This window comes from Larimichthys crocea, chromosome XXIV (genome assembly GCF_000972845.2).
Source record: "Larimichthys crocea isolate SSNF chromosome XXIV, L_crocea_2.0, whole genome shotgun sequence".
Classification (NCBI taxonomy): domain Eukaryota; kingdom Metazoa; phylum Chordata; class Actinopteri; family Sciaenidae; genus Larimichthys; species Larimichthys crocea.
The window spans coordinates 15,596,698-15,613,713 of record NC_040034.1 but is presented as its reverse complement, the minus strand read 5'-3'; the positions used below and the strand labels follow the sequence as shown (position 1 = coordinate 15,613,713).

At 44.2% G+C, this 17,016-nt stretch overlaps 1 protein-coding gene across 2 annotated transcripts in view; it reads right to left on the bottom strand.

The window, feature by feature from the left end:
* The window catches only part of ldlrap1b (low density lipoprotein receptor adaptor protein 1b), a 30,832-nt gene that overhangs the window by 13,106 nt on the left and 710 nt on the right, over positions 1-17,016 (bottom strand). For both annotated transcript variants that reach the window (XM_010731314.3, XM_010731313.3), the window contains exons 2-4: positions 4,469-4,611; positions 3,390-3,502; positions 923-1,037 (exon numbers count right to left, since the gene is read on the bottom strand). In XM_010731314.3, the coding sequence (XP_010729616.1) occupies positions 923-1,037; positions 3,390-3,502; positions 4,469-4,611 (371 nt within the window). The remainder of the gene's footprint in view (positions 1-922; positions 1,038-3,389; positions 3,503-4,468; positions 4,612-17,016) is intronic.

Genomic DNA, 17,016 nt, shown 5'->3' with positions numbered 1-17,016 from the left:
GTGAGGGGAAGGAAGAGGAGGGAGTGGCTCCCTCGTTCTGCAAACCTCCAGGGATGGAGAGAATGCCAGAGAGGGATGACAACCTCCCCGCCCTTCATGTTCTCACTCCTCGTTTCTCTCCCGCCTTAATGCTTGGACATTTGCATGCGCGCAAGTAGCTCGAAGTGGCAGTGCGGTTGTTCTCAGGTCTCTTTGCAACGTACCGTAGCTGTAGAGTGCTTTCCGCAGTTTGCCAGGGGCAAAAGCTGAAGCGGATACCTGAATGCAGAACACTGCACCATGAAGAATCTCTAACCTCTGTTTGTAGCTACAGTCTGTGGCCTTCTTTCACTATACATGTTTATATGTAAGGAAGTGTCAAACATACGGCCCCGGGGCCAGAAGTGGCCCACCAAAGCATCCAATCTGGCCCACTGGACTTTTTTTTGTCTTTACACATGAACATTTTGTCTGTAAGTTGATGTAATGGCAATAGACTGACTGAATGTGGAAAAAATTGTGAGATATGGTTGGCAAATTGTACTTCTTAAGGCTGTTTATCATGTTTTGTAAATGAGTGGTTCATTCATTGTAAAAAGGACAAATTCTGGAGGTGTTGTTATGCAAAATGGTTTTACTGGTGCGGCCCATATGAGCTCAAATTGGGCTTTATGTTTGACGCCACTGCACTAAAGGAACTGTTCAAAACTTGGGGAAATTTGCTTATTTGCCAAGAAACAGACGAGAAGATGCTGCTCATGTCTGTAGGCTAAATATGATGTTTGATACATCAGATTTCAGACAATCTTCAACTACGGAAAGAGCACGAAACATATCTAATATTTGGATCTGGTTGGTTGTTTCCTCTTACAGTAAACCGCCTGCCTGTGCACACCGTGAACGCCTCAGAGACGCAGAAACAAACACAAACTTATTTACTTACCATTTTTCTCTTGGGGCAGAGGTAGGCATGACACTCCAGGGTCTCGTTGTGTTGGCTCTGGACGATGTAGGCAAACACTTTGTCGTGCATCTTGTCTGCCGTGCAATATGATATTCTGAAAAAATAAAAAATAAACAGATGCATACACAGTTTAATAAAAACTCTGAGACTTTATAGAGTCATCACATTGCAAGATGTCCCCGCAATCTTACAAATTCATCTGCGCTAAGCTGTTAATCTAGTCCGGGCAATCTGATGTCGAACTGTTCAATCTCATTTCTCTTAACAAAATCCCTGGCATTCTTCAGGCCAGCTGCGCTCGCAATGTCACCGCTCTGCGCTTGATCAAATACACACTCCAGCTGTGCGCAGGTGCAGAGCTGAACAATGTCACAAATTTGAGCTGAACGAGTGCTCAGCGGACATCTGTGTGGTTTCCCCAAACGGATGCAGGTTCCTTTCCTCTTTGCAGACAAGTTAGCCACCTGTTTAATAACCACAGCATACACAGAGCTTTAAATTATAGCTTGTGAGATACATTAAAAGACTCTGTACAGACAGAGGTGATTGTTCCTCGTCTTGTTGTGGTGGAGAAGGTCATCTTCTGTGCTAAGATTTTTCTGCGTGGCATGCGAGGGAGGTATCAGTCTTGTTTGTCGGTCTCAGGTGCAGAATGCGGCTTTAAATGAAGCTGTAATGCTCCACAAATAGCTTTTCTCCACTATTTGATCACCGTGTCATTATCGTAATACCAAAGTGACGGGTACACTAGCCAGTTGGAGACACCCAAAACGACGGAGGAAGGCTATAATGAATGTCTGCCATCTGTCCTTCCTTTCCCCTTCGAGCATCAGTGCTGTGCTCAAACTTCGCTATGGGATAGTCACACACTGTTAACGAACAACGGCGGAATATACGGCGTGGAAACAAGAAATAAATAAAAGCGATGGAGGAAAAGTTTAAGGAGGTTTGCACAGCACAACTGAGATTTACGGGCAAATGTTTGGGAGGGAGGGTGTCAGGAAAATTGTGGTGTCTAGTCAAATCCATTTCTTTTATTGGTCATCCATCTTCCTAGCAGATGTCTGGGGAGAGGAGCTCCAGTGGGGTGCGAGATACAACCAGCTGCTTTATGTCTTCACACCAACCTGAGGTCACAGCTGGACTCACCTCACGGAGTCAGGTTTTTAATTGCTGTGGTATTTAACTCGTATTTCTCAAAATGAGAGAATCCATTATCAGAGCGGCAATTTAGTCTTAACTCAGGTAAGATATGAACAAGTTCAAGTTTATTCATCAGGATAAACCCCTGAGTTTCCTAAACACAAAGATATGATACACATATTTTAAGATTCAGAGGGACTGACACTTGTTGTTGATCTCTGATGTGAAATAAACATTGAATCGTCTTAAAACATTAAAAAAAGAGAGGTTCTTTTAACTCCCAAACTGTCCTGAGAAAAGGTTTTATTCAGAATCAAAGTTCTTCAGTGACACTTTAAAACAGGAAACACTGATAACAGCTAATTCGGCACTTTTAACGGTGCTGATGTTGACCATATCTGCCAAGTTTGGTCTAAGAGTGTCTGGATGCACTTGAAGCTTCCATTAACATGCATGCACCATATTAATTCAATTTTATCAAAGTGCTTTTTATTTTGCTGTTCCCTTCAAACGATGGACTTTTGTGTGCGACGTTCCTGCCTCGTGAGGAAGAGATCAGATATTTAATACAAAGTTTAGCAGGTGGGAAGAATGAAACTGTTCTTTAAAACAGAAGATCACTCTAATGTGACACTGCAAAGCCAGAAACATGAGCAGCGACATAGACAACCTGTAAATGAAACATGATCCTAAGACAACTGTCAGAAGTTGAGACTTTGCCCTCAATCTGACAGCTTTTAGAAGAAATTATTCAACCATAAGCCGATTCATGTTTGGAAAAATGACGGAAAGTCCCATCTCTCCTTGATGTGTAGACTCATAAATGTGGAATTTTTGAAAAGTGATTCAAGCTCGGCTCATGAGCTCGAGGCCAGCGGAGGTTAGGCCGCTTTAAGCGTGCAGGCTGTGGCAGGCAAGTGAGATCTGTAGGCACTTACTAGAGAGAACGACGTGTGTGTGTGTGTGTGTGTGTGTGTGTGTGTGTGTGTGTGTCAAGCTCAAACATACAGCTGTTGTAGTGCTCCCAATGGAGTTGAGATTGATGGGACACACTGTTGATAGACCACAGAGTGCGTGCACACACACACACACACACACACACACACACACACACACAAAAAGGCCGCCATGAGTACCACACCTCCTTACACACATCCACCCAGTGATGGATGAGAGCCACGGGAGAATAACAACTTTTGTTTTATTGTAGGTGATGAGGACACGCTGAGGGTGAAAGTATTTCACGACTGGGCCTGCCCGCCTGAGTCAGGGATGTGCTCAGTCGAAAGAGGGGCGGACTCACCTGTATATGGAGATGTTTTCTATCAGCTGGTTGGAGGCACTGTCGTAAAGGATGATTCCTCGCGGGGAGACCTTTAACGTGACTTTCTGGAGTTTTTTTCCGCTGGCTTTGGCCTGGAAGGAAGAGGAGAAGAAGGAGAAAGAAAGGGGGTAGAGAAAACGGGAAAATGGGGTGTGTGAGTAGGACAGAGAGATTTATAACTCAGACAAACTTCCTCTACTGAAGCTTTTGTGTGTAGATTTGTTAAATCTATGTGAGACATGACAGGCAGCTGCTGGCTATTGTATAAGCCAATTATGAAAGACAAACACACAAATACACTTGAATAAATAGGACCAGTGTGTAGGATTTAGTAGCGTCTTGTGGTCTGATGCAACCGCCTGGCCTCACCCCCCAATTCAGAGACACTACGGTGGCAATGAAATGCACAAAATGCCCCATCTAGAAACAGATGAGAAGATACTGCATGGTGGACTCCACAGGAGTGGACCCACAGTGTCAGTTGATATAAAAAGGCTCATTTTCTCATATTACGCAATATGACAAGTTAAAAAATGTCCCATTCAGCTGTTTAACATCCTTTTCAGAGGGACACCGAAGGCAGCCAACAGATTAAGGCCCAATCAGAGCCTCTGTCTTCCTCTCCATACATCACCTTGTCCCGAGTCCCACCATTCTGCCGCTGCTAACATCATTATCCACTGAGCTGCCAGATCCAATAACATTAAGCCTTTTCTGCCATGATAAAGTTGGCTGAGCCGTATACTGAGCAGCAGTGTCCAAACTAATTACATCCTCCTCTAAATGTCAGTCTGGGTAACTGTTTGGGAAGAGTGGGTGGTGGTGGTGGTGGAGGCAGCCAAGCAGTCACTTTTCACCGAGGTGTCAGTCAGGTCATAAACAGGAGAAAACTACTGGACGACTAGGACAGAGGTAATGATGTGGGAGAGATTATTATGTGTGCTTTAGAGAAACTCGTTTTCTGGGAATAGTTTTCTTAGTCGTGTGTGTGTGTGTGTGTGTGTGTGTGTGTGTGTGTGTGTGTGTGTGTGTGTGTGTGTGTGTGTGTCGTCTCTCACCGTGGCCACTATCCTCTTGACAGCAGCCGCAGACAGCTCCTCTCCTTTGGGCTGCTCAACCATCGTGACCCCCAGGTACTTGAGCTGAAACACCATGCCCTCCAGGAGGGTCTCCCTCGTGTCCGTCCAGTTCTCCGGAAGCTCTGCAGGTAAAAAGACACGCACCAGTGACACTTGTGCTCGCCGACAAGCCCTCGCCGCTTGTACTGTGAGACAGGCTAAGAGATACTCTGTCAGACATGTGTCAGCGCAGCACAGCGCTCTCTCGGTCGACTTGCGGGACGGTAAGCTCAGCTGCTGACAGCAGCCAAACCATATCCTCATCACGGGTGTGTGCAGTGAGCACATGCTTCCATGCATAACGGCAAAAGCAAGTGCTGTGGGTGGAAATATTATTTCACTGGCTAAAATAAATCAGAAATATGTTAAAATTAAGAACAAAGAATCAAGTTTTGGGTCTTCTATGTTGTAGTTCTGCTCATCTGGGCCGCACTGTACAGGGGAGGGGAAAGCAGGTGACTTGGAGATGGGGGCTATGTACAATGTTAGCACATATTTGCTCATCATCATCACAGAGCTGAGCATGTGAATGTGTGGCAATCGGGCAAAAACCCAGAGAGGTGGTGAACAACGCTTGTTGCTGTTCTGAGACTCTTCTATGGATGAAAAATGATTTAATCCGGACATAATAGAATATTTTGAATCCCAAATTATCACTACAACATTTCCTATCCAGCTAGGCATGACTCTTGGTTAGTTTTATACAAAACAAGAAAAATATAAACTCATTATGTGAAGAGACCCAGGTGTTTATCTGTATCTGTACATCGACTCCTCCGTGCTGATATTTCATGTCAATGTTTTCACTGTTTTAACTAAGCTACATTTTACATGTTCAAGAGATAATCCATTTACAATCCTGCCAACTGCTGCTGGTGAAGTCATTCATAATAGCGTCTCCTCCTCCAGCACACAAGAGCATGACACTTAATTCAGGACTCCAACTTCATTTGTCTCGAGAATAAAACACAAAACACTACCGTGGTTTTTATTTCTTTTAGCACAGGAATGCTGGGTGGGCTGCCCAAGGCCGTGTCCTTCTCCTCATATTATGTCAGTATGAAAAGAGGCGGGGGTGCCTGGACTACAGGACTACACCACAGAGAGGGAAGTGAGTGAAAGAGAAAAGAACAACTTGTGTGATTTGTGTGGCCTAACATGAAATTTATTAAGACTCATCTTCAACATTCGGCAGCTTTCAAACCGACCAAACACGAGACAAGCTGTGCAAACTAATTCAGAGTGGAAGTCCACGCAGGTATTCAGCCATTTGCTCCGACAATAAACATGCTTACTTCTTCTCGAAGCTCGTAAAAGGTTTATGGACTTGCTAGAATGAGGTGCGATAGTGAGTGGAGGCAGTGAGATCCATTTGTCTCCTCAAAAGGTCCATCAGAAAACACAATCAACAACATCGCAGCCTCCTGAGTGGTTTTCATAGCACCCAGTGTGTCGGGAGGGCCGTCTAAACAGAATCCTGTGATCACCACCGCGGGGTTTTTGTCTTAAACGTTGGGTTAAGCCCTCAAAAAAAAAAAAAAAAAGAAGCTTTCTAGAGAGAACAAGTGTTTGACAAAATGGATGAGAGATGGCTAAACGACTCCTTCATCAATTAATCAATTAATCATTGATAACTGCTTAATTGTTTGTCGTTTTTAAGCAAAAATGACCTTACATGAGAGTAAAAATGAATATTAATGATGATTATTGAACAGCCTGCCATCACTCAAATAAAGGTTTAAGATGTTTTCTATGTTATAACTTAACCGCTTTCATTTTCTTTACAAGATTTTAAATTAACAAGCTCATCGAAGGCGCCATAGAAGGTGCCGCTTGTTTGCTCACAATAACCGTTTAAAATCAAACTTTCATTGAGCAATTAATTTAGTATCTCATTAACTTTTAATCACCAAACAGTTTACGAGTCAGCCTGGTAATGCATTTTGAATGCATTTATACTTTGTGACCACTTGGCTTAACACCAGATATCCTTTAGAGGACATAAACCACTTGGAAAAGGCAGCCGAGTCTGACCTATAATATTCCTTTTGTCTCCAGCCAAACCAAGCCAACAGTTATGGAGAAGGGGTTATAATGGTCTAAATGCAGCTGTAAGCAAACCCACACTTAAGTAATGGGTGAGTCTGACAGTACACCCACTCTAAGGTCAAGGTCTTTGAGCTCCTAAGTGTGGGGAACGGATCAGGCTGATCCTGTAGTTACATTAGTGCTCAGATAAGTAGCACCCTGACCGTAATATAATCTGCGGCGAGGAATCATTAGCTCCCATTCACGACCTGAGTCAACTTACCAGGTGGACGATAAATGTCCATTATGACGTGTAGCCACTTAAGACATTTGCAGACAGCTATACAAACACAATGGAGACAATGCAGGCTTCAACCTCAGCTAACGTAACGTTTCTAACCTTCTGCACTCGCTCGTGTTTGCAAAAGCAACAGCGGACAAGACTCGGGAGATTTTTAGTGTTTACAAGGCGGCTGACAGGTTGGCATCTGACAATCTGTCAGAGGTGTTTTGAAAAAAAGAACTGAATGATTCAAGGCGGCAGGCTTGTGCCGTTCCAGCTGAGATATCAGAAACAAGCCTGTTTGCAGGAGGCAAGTCTCTGGGGATGACCAGCAGTTCACCCTGACTGCAGGGTCTTATGAATCCCTCCGTCCCAAGAGGAAGCTACTGTACGACTAGACAACACAGACGAGGGGAAAGCTTTACACCAGCCTGCGTGGGGAGATAAATATTCTTTAATAAATAAAAAAATAACTCCCTGTAGACGTTTTAGTGAGGCTTTCTTCAAAAACTGAAATGAACAACTGATGAACCAGAGCTATTTTTAGACTGGTGCATACACCCAGAGTGCTGCTTTGTATGGAAGAATAATCCATTTTCATATTGGTCACGTTTGCATTTATACAACCAACCCCCACACCCAACACCACCAGCCCCCTCCGCGGCAGCTCTCTGCCGCTGCGGTGCTGATTAGAGCAAACTTCAAAGGCTTCTTGGCTACGCTGGAGCTCTGGCTGGTCAGTGAGCGCTGCTTGCCTGGGTGACACTGCCTGTAAACAAGCCAGAGAGAGAGAGAGAGAGAGCAGGCACTGATGTTTGCTGAGTGGAAGCGATTGAGGAGGCAGGTAGAGGTCCAGAGCTGCTGCCAGCAACAGTGACTGTAAGACGTGCAAGTTTGACCAATCATCTCGTCCGTCTTTCGTTCTGGCTCCTGCTCTGCAAGTCTTCACGGGGACAGGTGCATGCACCCGGATCTGTCTGGAAAACTTTTTACAGCTCGTCACCTCCATAAAACACACAAGCCGTAAATATTAACCACACCGTAACATGGACGCTGATGCCAGACAAGGGAAGTATGTGATAAAGGAGGATGACTCAGTGAACAGGAACAAAACAAAGATCTGCTGGTTGACCACCAAATGACGGGGCATCGAAAAATAAGAATTCCCAGCATCAGTCAACACTGGATTAACTCTTGATCGGACTCTTCTTGTAGAAGTATTGAAATCAAACAAGAACTCCTTCGCTCTGTTGTTGGGCTTTTACATGAAAAACAAAACAACACCCTAAAACATAAATCATATACATGTAGTTTAATCAATATTTATGAGCACTTTTAATATTCGGGGAGTTGGAAGACTTCAAGATTACGAAAGGCAGCAGGCGTGGTTCTTGTCTCTACTCGTGGATTTGTGAAAAGTCATGACTCGGTTTCTCAATTTCTCAATTTGAGCCTCATCCAGTCAAGTACAACATATTACTAAAGCATTCTCGCTCCACCAGTTTTATCAAGGAAGCTTTGAGAGCTGACGTGTGTGAACTTGGGGTAGATTAGTATCCTTGCATGCATTTTGCCTACATTTGCTCCTGTTGGTCATGTTTGGCAGTGAACAGGCCGAGATGACTGGACACTCAACCTCAGTTATCTTCCCCAGTATGCTTATCTCTGCAAACAATTTGGTATTTTACTGGTGGTACTAATGTCTGTGCCGTGTTCAGAACATAACATGTAATAAGTTTTGCGAGATAAACCGAGTTTAAGTTTAGTAGTTGCTGCTTTGTGTACAGATCATTTATTGTAAATCTATATTACGGTGAGCCTATGCGACCGCATTTCACGGTCGACACGGTCCACAGTTTTGACGAAGCTCGGTAAGCCTTTTCGTTAAGATAATTTACAGTTAAGTTGAAGTGTTATCATTCCACCCGGTTGAGCTGGTGACGACAGGAAGAACGCTGTTGTCCAAATTGCAAATCAAGCGTACTGCAGTCCTCCCATTTGAGAGTCAACATCTGGTGCACTATGTATTGAGAAGTTTTTCCTTTAGGACGTCTAATCACACACGAAAATTGACCTGACAGAGAAAAGATCTATTCGACTGTACAGCCTAATCTCAGTGGGATTCAATGGGCTCCACCAAACCTCAGCACACAAGAACAAAATGAGAAAATGATGTTAGGTTTGATGTAACCACTCTAGCATGAGAAACAGACCAAGTTAATAAAAAAATGTTATTTCTCTTTATATGTGTGTAAATATCGTTATTTACACGTTTGATGCATAGGTTGTAACGTGTTAATAACAGCGTGCCCTTGACAAAAAAAAAAAAGCCAGGCCACTCATTGAAGCGTAATCAGCCTGTAATCACACAGCCAGTGTGAAGTCCACTCCGCCAGTCAGATGGAAACCTGCTCACATCCCCTCTGTCTCCGCCGGCTTCAGACAAGTCTCAACACTGCAGCAAGAATCGGCCAGGAGGAGAGGAGAGGAACAAAGAATGTGCAGGCAGTGACACCCTCGCTCTGCAGTTCACCTCATCTGAACTGCAGAAAGTCTCTGTATCACAGAGACTGAGTGTAAAGAGACAGCAGACGGGTTTAATAATACAGAGACATCAAAGTTATGTCATTAAAGCGATAAGGTTTCTTCACAAAGAGTGGGTCTGTTGACATTTTAGACAACGTCAGAACCTGTGCGCACATTTTGAGTTCCTAAGTTCCTTCTCAAACACTAAAAGGAATTATTCAAGCACCCTTTCCCATTTCTTCCATTCTGAAATGTTATACGATATAGAAATGAACGCCAGTATTCACGAGAGTAGACAAAATTGGCAGAACTGAGGCAGGTTATTGGAGCTGTGGGGCTCAACGAACCTGCGAGCAGAAACCCAAACAGAGACGCTGAGGTCAGGCTGTGGTTTCCCACAGAACGACAGCGTTACTGTGATGGTGGCCAATTTTAATTTGACTTAATTATCCACCTTATTTTAGTGTTTACTCACAAACTGCTTTAACCTGCTCACCTTGTTTCTCCCCTTTTTTAGCCTTTATTGATTAGGACAGCTTGAGACTGAGAGAAAAGGGGAAAGAGAGAGATAAGAGAGGGGACGACATGCGGCAAAATATGCAAATACGGGAAGATAAATACACTCAGGGAGGTTTTAATATACCTGGGCAGCCTACCCGATAAAGTCTATGTGTGGGAAACACTGCAGCTCCTCCTCTTGTGGTTAAGAAAACAGTCTCAGCCTCTTCTTTAAGATCCAATCATCTAGTCTATGCACAAGCCGTGACTTTTCATCAAGTTTTAATGAAGCTACAACTACAGAGGCCCTTTTAATGCAACAAGAGATCTGGAGAAACAAGACAGCACAGAGGTCTCGGGGAATTATAATCAAAGGGATTTGAGGGCTGAGCCTGTGCAGCGGTAGAGCATGAGAAGGAGGCGGTTGGATATTTTGGTCAAAGACAACGCGGTGGATATGAATCGGGAGGGTCAAGAAAGGATCGCTATCGCTTTCCCCGTCAACAGCCCCGCGACACTGACAGTAACGAGGAGAGAAGAGCTGGCCTCGCCTCAGCTTTCAGAAAGGACGACGACGACAGAGAGAGAGAGAGACAGAGAGAGAGAGAGAGGCAGATAAGACGGGTGGAGGCAGAGAGACGTTCACAAATGAAAAACAAGCAGATAAAAGAGAAAAGGGAAGTGGGGGGGGGCAGGCAAATAAAAATCATATACAGAAATATGCAAATAAAGGCAGTGAGTCCAAATTCCCACCATAAATTCACATTCGTGCACACAAATCTAACGGACAATTAGGGAGATGGAAGAGTTTAATCACCGTGGAAACAGCAAGAGCGCTCTGCTATGCCGTGAGTGCTAAATAATGTAGTTAATACTCTGGGGCTAGTGGAGAGAGAGATGCAGAGACACAGGTATAAAAACACAAAATCACCACAGTGGCATCCTCATAACTTGGTCGTTTTATCACTGCGATTTAAGCCAACGTTAATCGTGTTTGAAAATGCTTTGATTAACCAACAGCTGAGGGCAGGTGAAGATGAAAGAGGTGACTGAAAACCACTTGACAAAGACGAGCAGGTGACACGTCTTGGTGCGAATGAGTCAGGGTGACTACAGCTTGACAGGGTTTTTAAAAAAAAAAAATAAATCACATTAAACAGCAGGAGTTCATGTTCTAGCAGTGTTGGGGAAAATCTTTTTACATCCGTGTTACTGACATCAATCTACAAGTGATACCAGATTATGTCAGTAAAGCTGCGAGTACATGAGTAAGCCACTGCAGCGTTAAAAAAAAAACCTGGGTTACATATTCAACCAGTCTGTCGTGAAGGATTCTTTTGGGATTCAAGGGAAGGGGAGGAGGTTGGTTTAACATCCAAAACACAAATAAAAAGACTTTCGGGGTCAACAGCACCCACCACCACCACCACCACCACCACTCGACAGCACCAGCAGGTTCCACGAGTCGAGCCTGCCGCATCAACAGCTTCCCCTTTGTTGAGATTTGAAAGGAGCTTCTGAGCTCTGAGAGCTCTCTGCATGGTGTCGTCGATGAATGAGTGAGAAGAGAGAATCCCGGCACATTCATCCAAGTCCACCCAGATACCAAAACTGTGAATGACTCATTGTTTTTGGTCAGGCTGGACACACGCCACCCACCTGCATACCTTCCCCCTGAACAAGACGCGGAAATCTCCACTGTTGCTAAAACACTGAAACAAGCACTGAGCGCAGCGTCCAACTCCCTCAGCGTCTTTTTTTTCTTGCTTTGATGGAGATGTGCGTCACCCTGGGATACTGGGAAAAGGTGTGTACACTGGCTGCCTTTCATGTGGTCCCCTCAGAGGATCAGTGTTAAACAGAGGCAACTATCTCGGACGCATTGTGTGTCCATGTGCAAATCAGTGGTAACTGGGGAGGGAACCACCTCGACTGACGTCAAGAAAAGCCTGTCATGTTTGGGTGCAACAAACTCTCAAACCAGCTGAGCGCTGTAGTTTTCAGAAACAAAACGCAAACAGTGCATTTGTCTAGGACAAATGGATTGATACGCTTTTTGTGAGCTAGTATTTCCTGGAGCAGGTCGGTGTGTTTGACTCCAAAGCAGTCATGCTCATTGCTATGGAAGTCACGCGTTGTTGACATAAAACACAAACAGCCTTTGAGTGTCTGAAGTGTCTAACAGATCAATAGCTCCCCAATTACTCTGATATAAACCCGTTCATGTATCCTCGCCTATTTAAATCCTCGGCTGACCTAGGCCTGTGGTGAGATGACCTCCTCTTATCTCACCAAGACAAGTCACGTGCAGAAAAGACCCATTGCAGCAATATTAGATTCCAATCAGGACACTTTGGGCTAATTTAAAAACTGCCGACTCAGATGAGGAAAGATGCCTGGAGGGATACACAGCGACACAGCACGAAGTTTAATGAGAGAGAGAGCCTTGGACAACCTCTAACTACACCAAAGTTAAATCCTACATCTCTGTTGCAGACTTCTGCGTTTATTTATTTTATTTTAATTTATACTTACACTGCCGTCGCTACAGTAAGTCTCGTCCGTTACGGGAAACGAGGCTGAGATTGAGTATTGTCACGAAGAGAAAGGCTGAGTGTTGGGGAGATTGTCACTGTCTGTTCCTGCCTGGTACAAAGACTGATTCAGTACTATTGTTCCTGCTCTTAAGCTCGTGAGCTTCTGTGGAAAGGATACAGGAAATGTTTTACATATTATCGGAAAAGCCAGGTCAAAGTATCTCTGCGTAGCACACACACACACAAATACACCCAATGGCGATAGGTACAAATGACCACTGAGATGTAACTACAGGCGAGTTCACTAAAAGGAGCAATCGATACAAAGTAAGTAAGATGAACAGTCAGTGGGGATCATTTATGCCCAGCAGCACGTGACCTCTTTTGTCTTTGTCCTTTTCATTTCATCCTCCATACCAGCAGGGTTATGATATTCTGCACTGGAGCGTTCCCACTAACACAAAGGAAGTGTTGCATGACTGTGTTTGATACGATGACCATCCCACAACAATTTCAGTCAGGTTAAGGAAAGGATTTGCGAAAGATAAGAGTCTTATAGCTGTGGTTTAAGTCCTAACATCGAGACACGTGTCTTTCAGTATTGGCTAAATCCACTCAAAGAAGGAAAGTGAGGAGAAATCAGCGGTATGGGATTACAGCTGATGACCAGCTGAGGCCACAATGTCCTCTCAACAAGCAGCGGGGTTATGGAACTGATCCCTAAAAGCACCCTGATCCTAAACAGACTTGTGGAAAACATATCCCCATCTGAAAGACAACTAAGGACAGTCAGAACTGGTCCAAAATACAAACCCAAAGACAATTAGACCCAATCCAAAATGTGGTTCACCCAAAAAGACCAAAATATAGAGACAGACACGCGTGATGCACAATCAATGGACAAAATAAAATGCACTGTCTCTGCTTCTTGGTCAAATAGGTTAATAAACTGAATATGTTGGGGTTTCAGACTGATTACAAGTCAGTGTAGCATAAACATGATTTAAAATCTGTTAGAAAAGTTACACAATGTGTTTTAAACTGAATATAATTTGGATTCAGGTTCAATTCCTAAGTTAGATTCCTAAGAGACGGCCTACAGTGACCTCCACACAGCATAAAATAAACCATCCATTTGTTTTGACTATTTAATTCTTCATTTAGTCAAATATTGCCCCACGGGCTGATAAAATTAAGGTCAGCGTTGGACACACACAGACCGCACATTTGCACTATGTATCCCTGAGACTTTGAAGCTGTGGGCGCACGTCAGCTGCTCTGCAGATGATCTCTTCTCTGCATCCTTGTGTGTCGCGGGGACGCGTTTCAACTTGTGATTTTTGGCAGCGGTAGCAGACACACTGGTGGGGAAAAGAGAGGTCAATGAGAGGTAAAGGAATCTTCCATTATTAAAAAACAATGCCCCTCGCATTCCTTCATACACGAGATGTGTATAGCGTAAGACGTGGGAGGTTTTAAGGTTTTACAACACAGCGGGGACTTTGTATACTGGAACTTTAAAGAAAAAAAAGAAAGACAAGAAACAAGTTTTGGAGCAAACATCAGTTTGAGACGAGACAGGGCTTAAAAACAGTCTTACCTGAATTACATGCTCACTAAAGAGAAAGGAGGGGTTGCTTTGGTCGACTATCTGAGTTTCATACTACAGCCAGAAGACATCCATAAACCTCCACAGCACGACTGACAAGTCAGATGAAAGGAAGACGCAGTAATGTCATGTTTGTGCTTCAGTCGTAGAGCAATGCTCTCATGTCTGAGGATCAGTATTATTAACTCACACGATGAAAAGAACAGAAGGAGTTGACGTTGTTAGCCGTCTAAATAAACTTCATTTGTAGGCGTCCTCCTTACCGCAAAAGTCTCAGACGGCCTTTGTGTGTCACAGAGTTCTCCTACAGGTAATGAAACTGAAGAACTACCACACTGGCCATATGTCTGCACATATGGCTGAAGGAGATTACATTAATTATTTCTCACCAGGAAAGTGAACTGGTTAGACACCGTGCTTCCTGCCCAGACTTCCCTTCTGGCTTCACCGTTAAGTCTTTCAAAGTAGTTCCTACTGTGACAAAATAACGTTCTGTGAATAAGAAACAAACGCAATCTTAACTTCTAATTTATTTGTGTTGTTGTTGATGATGTCTGTTGGAGCTAATTGTGCAGTTTATACAGACAAAGGGAAATAGTGTTTACTCTGAAATAATAACACATGGGAACAGATGTATACTTTTCTAATCACAGGCTGCTAAATGCAAAACAGCACGGTGAATAACAGATGCAAATAAATTGGCTTTTGCTTCCCTAAATTCATCACGCTGCAATTTACTGCTCATCTTAGCCCGTGCCACTTACAGGCGTAATGATAACAATTCTGATGTTTAAAAGTATCCAATTTCCCCCCAACCGCCGCGTCGGGCGAGAGAAAGTCAAACATTTGTTTAGCCTACAGTATTAAAAAAAAAGGTCCTCTTACAGGAGCGGTGACACAGCATGATTGTGCAGTCTGCGTCCACAAACACATTCACGCGTGCCCATGAACACAGAAGCAGCTTACACACAGACACAGGAGATCTAACAGTGGTGATAAATCAGTGAGGATTTTACAACTCCATAAAGGAACCCTGCAGGAAGCAATCTCCATTACAGCCTGGCAGCCCCCATTCGGATGACTTTGTGCAGGGGACACAGTGCTGACTGCCCAGGGCAGGACCAGAGGTCTAGAGCGGACTACTGTACTTAAGATAAAAAGGTAATTAAGACCGACTGTGTATGTCATTAACCATTTAAATGAACCCTATTTATGTTTTATTTAACACCAACCACCACAACTTCTGTCACCGCAGTGACACTGTCTGAATAATGTACAAAATGCAAATTAGTCAACAGACACCACAACTCCCTTCCTCTGTGACAGCACTAACAACGTTGGCCTACACATCTAGGTGTTAAATGCGATGCGGTGCAAATGGTTTAAAAGATCATACACGCTCCCCATTAGCCATCTGCAGGGTCTGCTGACATCCTGACACGTAGCTGCCTCAATATTGACAAGTCCACAGAAGTCAGCTCCTTGACCAGGAGCGTGGGCGTGAACCGTCTCTCTTCAACGCAGACAGTGATTTTCCGCCTCCCACACATGACCTAAAAAGATGGTTGGATGTTACAAACCAATTTACCTCCCCTCCCTACCACCCGCCGTCTAAAATCGGGAACTATCTGAATGTAATGAGAGGGCAGCGCTGGATAAACATTCAGTCAGCTCAGCAGGCTTTCCAAAACAGGAGCTGTTTAAAAAACCATGCAGGAAATGACATAGCTGACACATTCTTCTGCACGAGGCTGCAAAAAAACGAGAGAGAGAGAGAGAGAGAGAGAAATGTCAGCCTGCTTTAAAAATGTTGACACGCTGCGATCATTAAAAGAGACACGGGGCAGTTTTATGAAAACAATACTCCGATCCCGACTGAAAGCAGGAGAAAAGGAATGCAGTGCTGATAGACGCCAGAGAAGTGAAGAAGCAGCTTTGACAAGGCTAAATTATGGACCTGTCTAAATCCAGAAATATTGTATTTTTGAGATAATACAACACGAGCCAGATGGGATTTTTTTTTTTTTTTAACATTACATCTTGTGCAAGAAGCTCTTGGAAGGAGAAGCTTAGTGACACTACAAGATGGAACAAGTTCCCTTTCTTATTCATGACTGCGCAGTTCACAGTTAAACCTGTAATTACAGCAACAGATGAAGACCACAAAAGAAAAAAAAAAAAAAAAGAAAAAGGATGAGGAACAGTTATTTGATCACAGACAGAAAACAGGAAGCTGCAGCGATGTCTTGTCTTGTGTGTGGCAGCAGTTAGATAGGGCAGGATGTGTAAAGCCACGGTGAAGCTTCGCCACATCAACTTGCCAGCCAGCCAGCTATAGCTTGCATTAGGTGGACCGAGTGTGTGTGTGTGTGTGAGATCGCTGGAGGCTTGATTGTGCATCACTTCCCCCACCCCCACCCCCATCCCCTGGAAAACCTGAAAAGAGGAGAGTGGACCAAAACAAAGCATCCATTGCACTGTCTGGCACGTGTCACATCTCGCTGCCAAAATGCTCTATTGTCTATGAAATACTAAAAAGGGGGGGGTGGGAGTGTGCATGTGCATGTTGCAAATATAAGCACACACACACAATGGAGCCATGTGGAAACCTATGGAGGTGTCCATCCCTATCACACGAGCTCAGGGTTGAAGATTTAGACTCTGCAACCACTCCTTACACCGCCTCTGTGTTTCACATAGTGTATCGCCTAGCAACAGTGCGTTGCTAGGATTGTACAGCCTTGCCAGGGAGGAGACCACTCATCATCTCTCGGTGCCTTGTTCACTCCCCGTGACTCCTCGCCTCCTCTCCAGCCGCCCAACAAGTCAACACCTCGGCGTGCCACCAGCGTCCCCCCTCCCCGGGGGCCGGCGGAGCCTCCTCTCTTCTTGTTGTAGTCACTGTTCAGTGACGTGGCAGACGACAACAACAACAACAACAACAACATGGTTTCACAGGACTCTCTTCAAACTTTTTTTTTTTTTTGCGTGGCTTAAAAACAAACAA